Raw genomic sequence first — 13,102 nt, 5'->3', positions numbered from 1 at the left:
GTGTGCGTACCAAATCAGGTATGAGCAAAACCGCCAACATCTCTCTGCAGAGGTTTTAATAACCCTTTAGAGGGAGACCAAACCCACAACCTGGTTTTACTACAAAGATAATGAAATTTGCAATAACATGTGTGATTGTATGCATGAAAAAGTAAGGTTTCCAATGGGCAGGTCTGTTTGCCAGGAATCTGAATAGTTTGAAAAGACTTTTGTTGACTATGTCTTAAAGTGATGGCTCATTCTGAAGTTTTAGAGAAGCCAATTTGCCCCAAACACCCACTTAGTGTCAAGTGCTGATTGTGTGTTTTTACAAACTCTGATGTTAATCCACAATCGTTTAAAGTCCCTTTAGGGTAAGTCAGTTATTTGGGGGCTAGTATGGTAACACCCAGACAGATGCAGTTACTGTATGTTCTGTAATAGGCATTCAAGTGTGGCTCCTGTCTCCAAAACTCTTTGTCAAAATTACATTTATGATTAGACATGCAATCTGATGTAACAACAACGATATAATACATTTATTACAACAAAACAACTATAAATAAATTGATGGGCTATTGTACTGAAAGGCGGGACTTGGAAATTAAGATTTCGCTCATTCAGAGAGAAGTCTTGCTCCCACCTCATTTTTATATCTAGACCTTTTAAATTTTCACCAAGACTGGTTTTTGTTAGTGCATGTTTGGTTTTAACTAACCAATGATGGAGCAAACAGGCACAGGTCTTATAGAGACACTGGAGAGAATGTGATCTTAGAAATGGCAAAACTGCTTTGTGAACTTATTGTTTAGAGATTTGGTGCATGAGGGTTTAGCATAAACAATCCATTTTCAACCTTTTTCACTTGTTTTGCTTAGTCAGCGCTTTCCTTTTTGAAAACCCACGCGAATAGATGTGTTGCTAAATTAGTTGATGTGCTGACACAAACATACAGCATCCCAATGGGAACCACATGAATCACTTTTGAGAAATAATTTAATGAAAAACTTTCATGACTGAGCTGTTACAGAGAGCATCTGGCTGGCACATTACCGGATGGAGCCCAATCTCAATTTGGCTTGGCAGGCATAAGGCTGCCACCAGGAAAATAAGTTGATTTCAGACTGAGCCGATCCATCTTTTTGAACAGGTAACCGATGCCAGTTAGTAAAATAACGACAGATGAACCGTAACATGCCAACACAGTTTTAACTCTTAATCAAACTGCTGCAAATTTTTTTCTATTCTTAATTTTTTAAAGCACGCTTAAGAGACAGCGTCTCTTGCTTAATTCTGCTTTAAGCCCAAAATCTTAAATTCATAATGTTTGTAAACATAGTAATACAAACATAATGGAAACCTTTATATTGTCCAGCAGGATTATAAAACAAGCTCTGTCTGATCTTTGTCTGTCTCGAAGGTGTCCAAGCCAGGAAAAATAGAACCGGTTGAAATTTCCAAACTGACTGGAAGTGTCTAGCGCTGTAAGAAACAGACACCGTTGCGGTTCTGTACTTTCTTCTGAAAACGGAAGGAATATGCACGGATTCATGCAGATGAGTTGAAAAAGGAAATGATGCTCAACAGAAACCCTCACGTAGACAAATCGTTCTATAAACACTTGAAACGTGTTGATGCTGGACCTGTTCATGGAACGGTTAGGCACGAAAAATCTTTCCGATGATCTTCGGGATATACTGAGGTATTTGTTTTCCACTTGGTGTCTGTGGATTTAGACAGAGACATCAGACAGGAAGGAAACAGAGTGAACACAGCTGGGTACAAAATGCTCTTTGTTAAATTTGCCGTGGATTCCAAACCTGTTCCTCTCATTGGTTTCCCATTCACACGTTGTTCCAAACACACAGAGAAATTTTAAAGGATGGTCACGAAACTGTTACATTACAGCTACAACCCACGGTGACTAGGCCTATGTCTGTCAAGCTCCAAAAAACAGCATAATGCAAAACTGTTTTCTTGCAATGCTAATGCTTCTGAAACCATTCCATAGTTTTATGTGAGGAACAGACTGAGATTTAAGATGTTATTCAGAGATAACATCTCAGAGATTCTCATAGATACCCTTTCCCATTTGCATCTCCGGCTTCCCTCTTGAACTCAAACATTGAAATGTAACAATTCACATGGGCTACTTGTAGCAATCTTATTTATAGGTTTCAGGTGGACTGGGGACTTGTTCACGAGTGAGGGAAGGATGGAACGGGAGATTGACAGACGGATCGGTGCAGCTTCTGCAGTAATGCGGTCGATGTACCGGACCGTCGTGGTGAAGAAAGAGCTGAGCCGCAAGGCGAAGCTCTCAATTTACCGGTCAATCTACGTTCCTACTCTCACCTATGGTCATGAGCTTTGGGTCATGACCGAAAGGACAAGATCCCGGATACAGGCGGCTGAAATGAGCTTCCTCCGCAGGGTGGGATCCCTTAGAGATAAGGTGAGAAGCTCGGTCACCCGGGAGGAGCTCGGAGTAGAGCCGCTGCTCCTCCACATCGAGAGGGGTCAGCTGGAGTGGCTTGGGCATCTGTTACGGATGCCTACTGGACGCCTTCCCCGGAAGGTGCTCCGGGCCTGTCCTACCGGGAGGAGACCCCGGGGACGACCTAGGACACGCTGGTGGGACTATGTCTCCCGGCTGGCCTGGGAACGCCTCGGTGTCCCCCCGGAAGAGCTGGAGGAAGTGTCTAGGGTGAGGGATGTCTGGGCATCTCTGCTTAGACTGCTGCCCCCTCGACCCGGCCCTGTCATTTTAAATCTTTATGGCTTTCTTTCTTCTACAAAACACGAAAGAAGATATTTTTAAAAATGTTGGTAACAAAAAACCAACATTGTTTGGTTACCAACATTTTTCTAAAGATCTTCTTCTGTGTTTTGCAGAGAAAGAAAAGTCACACAGTTACAAAATGTAAATTTTCATTTGGTAGATGAACTGTTAAATTGTCTACTACATTTGCCAAAATGTACAGAACAGTGTACCAGTATGCTGCATGAAGTCCTGTGTCCCAATGATGCAGTGCACTCAAGATAACATTAAAATCTCATTATTTAATCAGGCTAAAAGAACAAGAAATGCATTGCATTGCATTAAAAATTCAAAATGTGAGTGAGGCTTTATAAATGGTGCAGTCGCGACATTACGTCGACATAAAAAGTACAGCTGCATAGGTCTGCACTGACCTGCCTCTATTGCATAACACAGCATCATCGTCCATAAAGCCGTGATCAGACTTGAATTTGAGCATGCGAAGATCGTGCGGACAGTGGTACAACAATTGGAGGGTGCGATTCCTCCAACGCTGTCAAGTTTTTATCTTCTATTGGTCTCATGCACTCACGTGATGCGAATTCGCAGGTCAGACTTCACCAGATTTGTACTTTGCCAAGCAGCAAAATGGTAAACATTGTTGGATGGGCTTGCGTTTCCGGTCTGTCGCATTCGCATGCGTATGAATGGAAGTCAATGGAGGGAAGAGTCAAGTGTGACCGCGGCATACCCTACATGAGTTCATCATGGGCCTTCCTTGAAATGTAAGTGGAGGGACAGAAGGAAGGCTGAGCTCCAGGGCAAATAGATGAGGAAGGAATGATGAGGTCATAGGTCAGCTTGTTGACAGGTATGGGCACGGTAGCTGTCAGGATCGAGAGAAATTTAGGACTACCTAATGACATTGAAGTCATGCCCTGGAGGTGCTCCGACATGTGTGATGCTGAGTTTGAATTCAGCCGGCCGATTACATATCCCGTCCACCATCTTTTCCTCATAATTCTGGTTGCTACTATTCCTGTTAAACATTGTGCCAAAATCAAAAGAAGCAATTACAGGATGCTCTGTCATGCAAAGGTCAAAGTTTTGTACCAATTCTATCTTCTTGTTTTTAGACTACAAACAATTCAATATTCTTTAACCATTCAAGACGTGCGTAATCTCAGATCCTCTTTGACGCACATAGATCTGAACTCTCATGTGGTATTTTTCTGTACCGCATTCCTAAGAGTCATCACGTGATATTACATCTAAACCGATCACCAATCAGCAGCCGCTTTCCTAGATGTCTCATGAGTTATGGCCCAATATAATGTGTGAGCTGCACGCCCAGGTTATAGTGGACCATGACCACAGCCAGACAGAAGCCGTCTGGTTTTTATGAAGGTTGAGATGAAAAGATGGCACACTATTTCATAATATACAATCTGCCAGCTGTAAAGAATTGGATACACTCTGCGTTTAGATGCTTTGCCTTGCAGGCAACGATAGACAACACAGTTGTATAAGACTGGTTTGGCCCACAGCAGACTTATTTGGTCAATTTTTCCACGTCTTATTTGCAACCGAATTTACTGGCCTGTACTCTAATAGCAGGCAGCTGCCCTCGCAAGTTGCCAATTTTTTTGGAAGCTCTTTCTTGTGATTTTCCACATAGTTTGTGAGGAATATTTCGTTTTCATGACAAAAATATTTGGAGTGGGTCTGGATGGAATTGTGTATGAGGTGTTTGTTGGTTTGTTAGGACCTCGCACATTATGTGGTTTGTTTTGTGGGATAGTTTTGGAAAGGATTTGATGGAAAACTGTCTGCGTGTGTGTGTGGCAACAATAGAAGTATATATATTTTGCAAACCCTCCCTGGTGAAGCTCTGCTCTCGTCTGTGTCATTTGGAGAACTACATGTCCCAAACTGCTTTGCTACACATGAACCTTGCTCAAATCCATATGTCTCAGTTGTCACGGTTAACATCTCATACAGCTGATATATTGGAACTCATCTTGTTTTCTATCAGACTTGGGCGACTATAAGATTTGACTTAGACTCTCTCTCTCTCTCTCTCTCCTTCTCTCGCTCTCTTTAGCTCTGCTCTTCCACCTCTCTCACCCTCCCTTTCTCTTTCTCTCCAGAATCCTCGGGCCACACACAACTCTACCTGAAGTCAAACACAAAGAGGGCAGCAGAAAGGTAAGGGATATCTGGCATCTACAGTCTGACGTTTTTGTAATTATTTGCAAATGCTCTGGCTTGTTTTTTTCTTTGTTTGGGAAAGATGATCAGCAATCTGGTTGGACACATTTTGAGGATGACTTAAGCATGAACAAAGTTCGTGGATGTTTAGCTTGGTAATGTTTGAGCTGTCAGTTCAATCAAGACTATTTCGTCCATTTAATGATTTTGAGAAAAGAATTTGGATGCAAGAAGTTTGTGCATGCAAGAATGAGACTTTTGTGGCATGTAGAGCACAATATGCAGTGTTTTACATTTTGCTGTTAAAAATGACGTTGCAAAAGTGTTTAATAATAACTGTAAGACTAAAATAAGTACTGCACAAAGACACCTGCTACATGTATTGCTCTTATACCTGCTTTTCTTCTAAACATTATGAAATATGATATAACCTAAATATAAAGTCTTCTCTAATAAAGTCTTGGTTTCAAAAGAAGTGTTCGAATGTTAACTTGCATATTCTTTGTACTGCACACAAAGAAAAGAAAGGTGTAGGTATGAGGTAAGGTTTATGTAATGTGAGATGAACTTGGATCTGCACAAATGCAATGTGGGTCTAATTTGCAATGGGAGGAAGGGCTGTCTGGGCCTATGAGGATGAAGTCATCAATTTCCATTAAAATAATTTCTCTGGGTTTTGTTTATGTCTAAGGCCGACTGTAAGATATTCTGTTATTTTTACACATTTTTCCAAATGCTGGCTCATGTAATCATTAAAACCTCTTCACGTCTGTTTTCTTCTCTTTTTGCTTTTCTTCTTCATTTTCTTCCCAGGTTTGAGCTCTATGGCCATGTTTGCTCTTAGCTGCTTCATATTGGTTGGACTGGTATGTCAAAGTCTGGGCCAGTACGAATATGACGATTACTATTCCCCCGCAGGAATGGAGGTAATATCATCTCCTGGCTGTGCCCAAGAATGTGACTGCCCGATTAACTTTCCCTCTGCCATGTACTGCAATGAACGCAACCTGAAGTTCATCCCCATCGTGCCAACTGGAATTCAATACCTCTACCTGCAGAACAACAACATAGAGGAGATTAAAACCGGTGTGTTTGATAATGTCACCGACCTTCGCTGGCTTGTTCTCGATAACAACAACATCACAAGTGACAAGATCCAGCCTGGTACAATTGATAAACTGAGCAAACTGGAGAAGCTCTACTTTAGTCATAACAAGCTAACCAAACCCCCCAGCACTCTGTCTAAGTCTCTGGATGAGTTGAAGTTGACTGACAACCAGCTCAGTTCGTTCCCCTCCAACAGTTTGTCTGGCATGTTAAACCTGACCACCATCCACCTGTCGAAGAACAAACTGACCACAGAGAGCATCACGGGTGCCTTCAAGGGTTTGAAGTCTCTCGTTCTGCTGGATATCAGTGAGAACAAGCTGAAGAAACTTCCTTCAGGGGTTCCAGCTTCGCTGTTGATGCTATACGCCGATACTAATGACATCGACAGCATCCCAAATGGCTACCTTGCTAAGCTTCCAAACCTGCAGTATTTGCGTGTCTCCCACAATAAGTTGGTGGATTCAGGAATCCCTGCGGGTGTGTTTAACGTGTCCTCTCTTCTCGAGCTGGACTTGTCCTTCAACAACTTAAAGACCATTCCGGAAATCAACGAATCCCTCGAGCACCTGTACCTCCAAGCCAATCAGATAGACAGTAAGTCTATTTTATTTTTCAGGTTGAAGATCTGCAACAGTTTGAACGTTCATTGCACACCTTTTTGTCTTTTCAGAATTCGATCTGTCTAATATCTGCAAGTTCAGCTCCCCCGTCAACTACTCCAGACTGAAAACCCTGCGTTTGGATGGAAACAACGTCATGCAGAGCAGCATGCCAGACGACACCTCCAACTGCCTACGCCAGGCCTCAGAGATTATCTTTGAATAGGGTCACTTTCATCTCCGATGTGAAGTCAATGATACCCAAAACGTATTAAGGCTATTGTTCTTTTTAGACACTTCGACGTCTATATGTCCTTAACCACATCTTTGCAGCCATCTTTTGCTGTTTGTTTGCACATTGACAACAATATCAACTCACTGCAATTGCAGTGAAATCGTGAAAATCTGGCACATAATAAATCACAGTTTTGAATGATACTATATTAGAAGTGGTAGTAGCATTTGAAAAAAGAAACTGTACTACCTTTTCACAAAGCGTTTAAGCACATACTAAGAGAAACACAGGTGTAAAAAAGAATATAGCTTAGTGTCATCTAATTTCATCTTAATTGTTTCCGCATGTTAAACATCTTAATCACTCAGAATGTTTTATTGTTGTAATCATATTATTAATAATGCTGTCAGTAAGGAAATGAGATTGAATAACTAATACATATCACAAACCTTTTTTAATTTCTGTAAGTAAGAGAAGAAATATGGCTATGCACATTTTCTGAGGTTAAGGTAAAACTAAAGAATTGCAGTGCCAAAATGTTTATTCATAGCTACTAGTATACTACTCTGCAAACTAGTAGCATAATATGTTCTAAACACTGTCAACATTTATACTGTATTCTATCTGCATGCAACTCATCATACCGTTTGTAACAGTAATTGCTTACAATTCTACAGCTTTGGATTTTTTTTATTTAATACACCATTTAACATCATTATGTCACTCAAATTATTGAGGCATTGGATTGTAGTAAATTTGGCACACTGTTATGTAAAACTCCCTGATTTGATGTTGTTTAGTTGAGAAATACAAGTTTGTTCATTTCTAATTGAATAAATCAGATTTCTTATATATGTGGGGAAATTGACCTAAACTCCTGGAAGTGCCAAATTATTGAATTTCATATCATTTCTGTTAGAGATGACATGGATACATTTAAAGCAATAATTACAGTACACATATATCTAATTGAACATATATTAAAATATCAACTTTATACATATTATTCAAATAATTATACATTTGTCTTACAGTATAATGTATAGCAATAATCAGTTTGTCTTTCTAAAACATGATTTACTTTTATTTCTTATTGAGCAGGACTTACTTTCCTTTAAATGTTCATTTATACTTATATTTTCATTTACATCTTAATCTACAATCTCTATGCTGATTAAAACAATCCATAAATCTATGCTTCAACCACTAGCTAATTTGTTTTATTAGTTTTGTCCTAGTCGTTCGTCCACTTCCTTGATGTTTTTGTCTTTCTCTTGCTTGCTTACAAACAGCACTGCTGTCTGGATTGGAAGGAAACCTTTGGTATGAATCTGTCCTTCATCCAACTCCTTCCATGCCTCTCAGACAAGCTCAAGGATAGAAAATGTTGTTATGTTGAGAGTTTTGTCATATAACAGTTTGTCAACGCGCTAAACAGTACCGTTAGTTTACAAGGCCATGCTACCAGGAGGATTAAAGCCGAAGTAAGCAAGGGAGAGAATGAACAACTAGAATTTGATTCGTATTTTTTTATTAGAGACAAGACATTTCAATTATTGGTTAGTCAAAAAGTTGTTTTTTGAAAGTTGTGAAGGATGCTGCAGTTCGGGTGGAGCCTGGGAGGTCATTCCACCAGGGGAACCGAATTAGTAAAGGTTTGTGCAAGAGATTTGGTGACTCGCTGAGATGGATCAACTAGGTGTCTTCAGACCGAAGATGACGGGAGAGGATGTAGACCTGGAGCAGCGAGTTAAGGTAAAGGGGCAAAATTGCCGTAACTGCTCTGAATGTCAGCGATTCAAACTTGATGCGGGTGGACACTGGCAGCCAATTGATTGAAATCAGTAGGGGTGTTACATGGGTTCTTTTAGGCTGATTGAAAGCTAGACGTGCAACTGCATTCTGGATCATTTGCAATGGCTTGACTGCATTGGTTGGAAGGCCGGCCAGTAGAGAATTGCAGTAGTCTCGTACCAGATCCAATATTGACTGTGTTTTATTTAAACAGTGGACGACTTGTACGCACATAGCCCAGCATTCCAGAAGAGTAGAGGGTCTGGAGTGACCATCTGACAGCCGGGTGGTGAGTTCCTCGGTTTGGCAGGAATGGATGATGGGTCTGCAGCCATGACTTTGTTTTAAAAATACCTTTCCACATTATATCAGAGCATGAAGTTCACCACAAACAGATTTCAAGGCAACCAGGTAAAAAACTTCACAGGGACTTTATAAATAGTGTGCTGGGGGTGTCAAAACAATTTTTTATATTGCTTGATTATTGTCATTAAATGCTACACGTGTGATAATTCTGCGTTGTTTCATTTCAACGAAGTAGGAGGGAGCTGGTTTTGCCCTTACCTACTATTTTGCTTAGGGCTGTCAAACAATTACTTGCGATTAATGGTATGAATCTGTCCTTCATCCTTTATTTATTTACCATCAGTATTGAAGTAATATCCATCTTTTTAGCCATTATCCTTGTGTAATGAAAATCTGATATTGTGACATCCCTATTGTATAATCCAGTGTATTGCAGTTTGAATTGTTTGATTTGGATTTAAACATTGGGGATAGAATACGATGACAAGTCCAAAATACTCACTGGTGATGCTGTAATGGTGTAAACTGGTATTTGGTTGGTCAGCCAGCCACCATGGCCACAAGGTTCCACCTTAAGCTTGTAGATCATTTGGTGCAGTCCAGTAAATGCCAAACTTAAGCTGGATCACAGATGAAACTGGATGAATTTTGCTGTGACATGTTTTGTGCCCATGTGCCTATCAGATGTGCATCTGAGGCCTTCATAGAAAACCACAGCCAGTTAATCAACATTTATTAGACAGTAGAGAGACTTTGTGAAGAAACAAGAACACTGTGATAAATCTTGTCTGGTTCTTTCACAGCTGATTTTGTGAAGGACTATTGTTGGGGCATTAATTATTCTGTATCTAAAAGAGCATGAACACAGAGAGTACAAACACAGGGCCAAATATTTATTCTTATGTTTTATGAAGATTGTAAATCTGCATGAATGTGATTTGTAGTAGGCAATTGCATAGCAAAGGCCTGGTCTATTAGATGACATAAAAAGACCAAAATAATATCTGAATGTTTATATTAAAATACTATTAAAAAAAAGATCTTTACTTCTAGACAGAGAGGTTGCATATGATCTGTATTAAAATAAACTTTCAAGCATCTGGAGATCTTGCACAGCATGTGTGTGACTTTGTGGGTATATTGGATTTGGTGGTGCTTAATGCATAGGGACAGAACCGATGTATCCTCTTTTCATTGGAGACAAAAGATCCATTGAATAGGAAAGATTTACTCCTTTTTCTAATGCGCAGTGGGATTTTAATCTGTGTATTACCAGAGTTAAAGAGCTCTTATATTCTTAAAAACACAATCCAGATGTTGAAGCACACGTTGTCTTCTTGCCATGCACTGCAGTTCCATTTATTTTAAACCTTAGAGGGCCAAGCTTTAAAACAAATGAGAAATATTGAGAAATAAAACAATTAAATGTATTTACACGTTCTCGCACCCAATTTTAGCATTCCAGCTCAATCCCACCTCTCAGTTCACCTTCCACGGGTTGGGACGAGTTTTTGCCAGTGTGAAATGACAGCCAAATAATGTGTATCCCCCCAGGGTGACCATAGTTAGCAAATTGAGATGATGATGGAGATGAGGTATGTCCGTTGCTCTATGAGTAGTTCAATGTTTCTAAGACACATGAAACGTGGGGGTTGTCATGGTTGTGCCAAGGGTCCCCGCTTTCTGTGGCTCAGCAGACCCCTCAGTGCGAAAAGAAATAGAAACTCGGCAAAAAGCGATGTGCTAGCAATAAATATCCAATGCATGCTTGCAGAAGAAACTCCACACGCATAACATTCGCACACCCCTTTAGTCAAGCTCGACCAGCCGATGTCAAAGGTTTGGCCTTAGGGAAGTTACAGTTCTTACAATAGAAATCTAATAAGGCTGTGATGCATGTCTGGGCCAGACAGAGAGCGAGAACAACTATAAACTGGAGTCAAACTGGCGAGGAGAGCAGGCGAAAACCATAACCAGACACTGTACCTCCACCTGCACCAGCAATAATCATCTCTAGGACTGAGACAAACAGGTACTTTTTTCTTTTGTTCCTTCCCTTTTGTTGCTTTTTAGTTTTTCTCATGTTTTATGTAGTTGTGGTGAAACAAGGATGTGTTTGAGAGGGGTTAAGGGGTTCATTGTTGAAATGTTTTAAACATATTTGTGTATCTCTGTATCTTCTTCCTCAGTATCTCTGCCTACAATATTTAAATGTTTTTAGCAGCTTTCCGTTGTAATGTTTAGCATCTAAATGCTTATGAACTTGAATCTTATGCAGTTGTTGTCAGGAAGGTGTTTTAACAGCTGATGTATTACTACTAACACAGATGCACCAAACATAACATGCTGCTTTTAGATATTTTGCTTCAAAGACATTTCTTTAATTTCTTGTAAATGTGCCGTTAAAGAAAAATATGCTAATATTTGAATGCCATTGTATACATCAGGGTACCGTGCATTTATTGCAATTCCCTTATGGATAAGACAAAAGAAAATATTGTTTAGGTTTTTATTCTACTAAAATGAATAATATTCATTACCAGCATATGTATAAAACACTAGTAAGAAAAAAATAGAACTGGACAGGGAATATTAGGACAGCCCTCCAGCCACCAAACAGAGCAAATGTAAAAATTGTAGATGTCTGATTCACAATGTGTTCACAAACTGCTTACAGATCAAATCCCAACGCAGGAAACAATTTCTTTTAGAGCATGTGTTTCTATTTTGGTGAAACAAAGAACACAAGTGGCTGTCTGTTTCTATTTCTCACAAGTCACATTATCCACAGCTTTTTATCCAATACTTTTTAACCATGAAGAGTATAGAGTTCAACTCTTCCCTCTCATAATTTTGCTATCAAAGTCTAACCAGTTTCATCGGATGCATACATCTGGATAGGAAATAACTTCCGGTCTGTGTTTGTTTATCGGTCTGGCTAGTGGATAAAATGATAACTATTTCGATTAATATTAATTAATATTATTATTTAATTATATTGTTATTGTATTAAATAAACAATTTGATAAATGTTTTGTGTAATGTTGGTGCATTTAAAGAAAGTATTGGACATTGACATCTAGCAGTGAGCTTCACTGTAAAATAATTCTGTAGAAATTACAGTATTACTGGCAGCAGTTTGTTATAAGATAAATGATCATTAAACAGTAAAAATTCTTTATCCTTACAGAAAATAACAACAAAATGACAGCCTCATGCAAAGCATTCTGGGAACCAAAATTTGAAAAAAATCCCACGTTTAGGCAAGTAACGGTTCTTCTCTGTTTCTTTTGCTTGTTATCAGAAATAATCTAGGCACTCCATTCTTAGTGAATGTGTACCGCAAGTTAATATCCGTCCACAAATGTGTGTATGCATTTGTTAATGTTGTTGCTTTGAAACCATCTATATTTCACAATAAATTGAATGTGTAAAAATAAAATTATAAGATTACAAACACACACTAACTTTTTGTTATTCTATGACGAAGAAAGAATATCATTCAATTTTTGGTGTACCAACCCTAAAGATCAAGTTCTAGTGCTTATAGATATAGGTCATAGATGTTGCAGTATACTCAGTGTTAGCCTTTAGCACTTAACAGTTAAACTGGGCCTCTTGTTGCCTCGAGACAGCTATTCAGCTACAAGTTTGACTCTGAAACAGTAAATTGCATTGCCTCACCGCTCATAACTTCTCATAACATAAAACACAAAAAACAAAACAAACGAGTCTGACAGGAAAAGTTTGAATTTTGTGTGTTACCTTCTCCCCCTTTTAATTTGAGATTTTAGATTGACATTGAACTTGTCTTCTTGCCTTGTATTATAATCATTATAGAAATGATCAGAATACATTATTATAAGCTTTTATAAGCACTGCAGTTAGTTGAATGAACCCTTGTCATGGTCTCTATGTCACAGCCTTTATTGCTCTTAGCCGCACTGTTGTAGACTTTGTGGCAGACGTATTCGGTGATTAGATATCTTAAGGCTTCCTGTGAATAATGGGCTTTAAATCTGTAATGGCATTAGCTTGGTGTATATACTGTACGTTTTGTCCTTTAGGCCACTGGTTCTGACAAAGTGCTGCACCTTCCCTTACACA

At 39.3% G+C, this 13,102-nt stretch overlaps 1 protein-coding gene across 1 annotated transcript; it reads left to right on the top strand.

Annotated features, from left to right (window-relative positions):
- The first annotated feature begins 4,633 nt into the window (after window positions 1-4,633).
- lum (lumican) lies at window positions 4,634-8,103 on the top strand. The gene is made up of 3 exons (XM_079454149.1): window positions 4,634-4,948; window positions 5,765-6,655; window positions 6,732-8,103. The coding sequence occupies exons 2-3, from the start codon at window positions 5,776-5,778 to the stop codon at window positions 6,884-6,886; spliced, it is 1,035 nt and encodes a 344-aa protein (XP_079310275.1). The 5' UTR covers window positions 4,634-4,948; window positions 5,765-5,775; the 3' UTR covers window positions 6,887-8,103.
- Window positions 8,104-13,102: the final 4,999 nt, after the last annotated feature.

This window comes from Barbatula barbatula (assembly GCF_947034865.1).
Source record: "Barbatula barbatula genome assembly, chromosome: 4".
Classification (NCBI taxonomy): domain Eukaryota; kingdom Metazoa; phylum Chordata; class Actinopteri; order Cypriniformes; family Nemacheilidae; genus Barbatula; species Barbatula barbatula.
The sequence above is the reverse complement of the archived record's forward strand: the minus strand, read 5'-3'. Positions and strand labels throughout refer to the sequence as shown.

What these genes read in the sequence shown, in the direction of transcription:
- lum (XM_079454149.1), top strand. Translation starts at nt 5,776, where the DNA reads ATGGCCATGTTTGCTCTTAGCTGCTTCATATTGGTTGGACTGGTATGT. An exon ending in CCAAGCCAATCAGATAGACA is followed by an intron (nt 6,656 to 6,731) that starts GTAAGTCTATTT and finishes TTGTCTTTTCAG; the next exon opens with AATTCGATCTGTCTAATATC.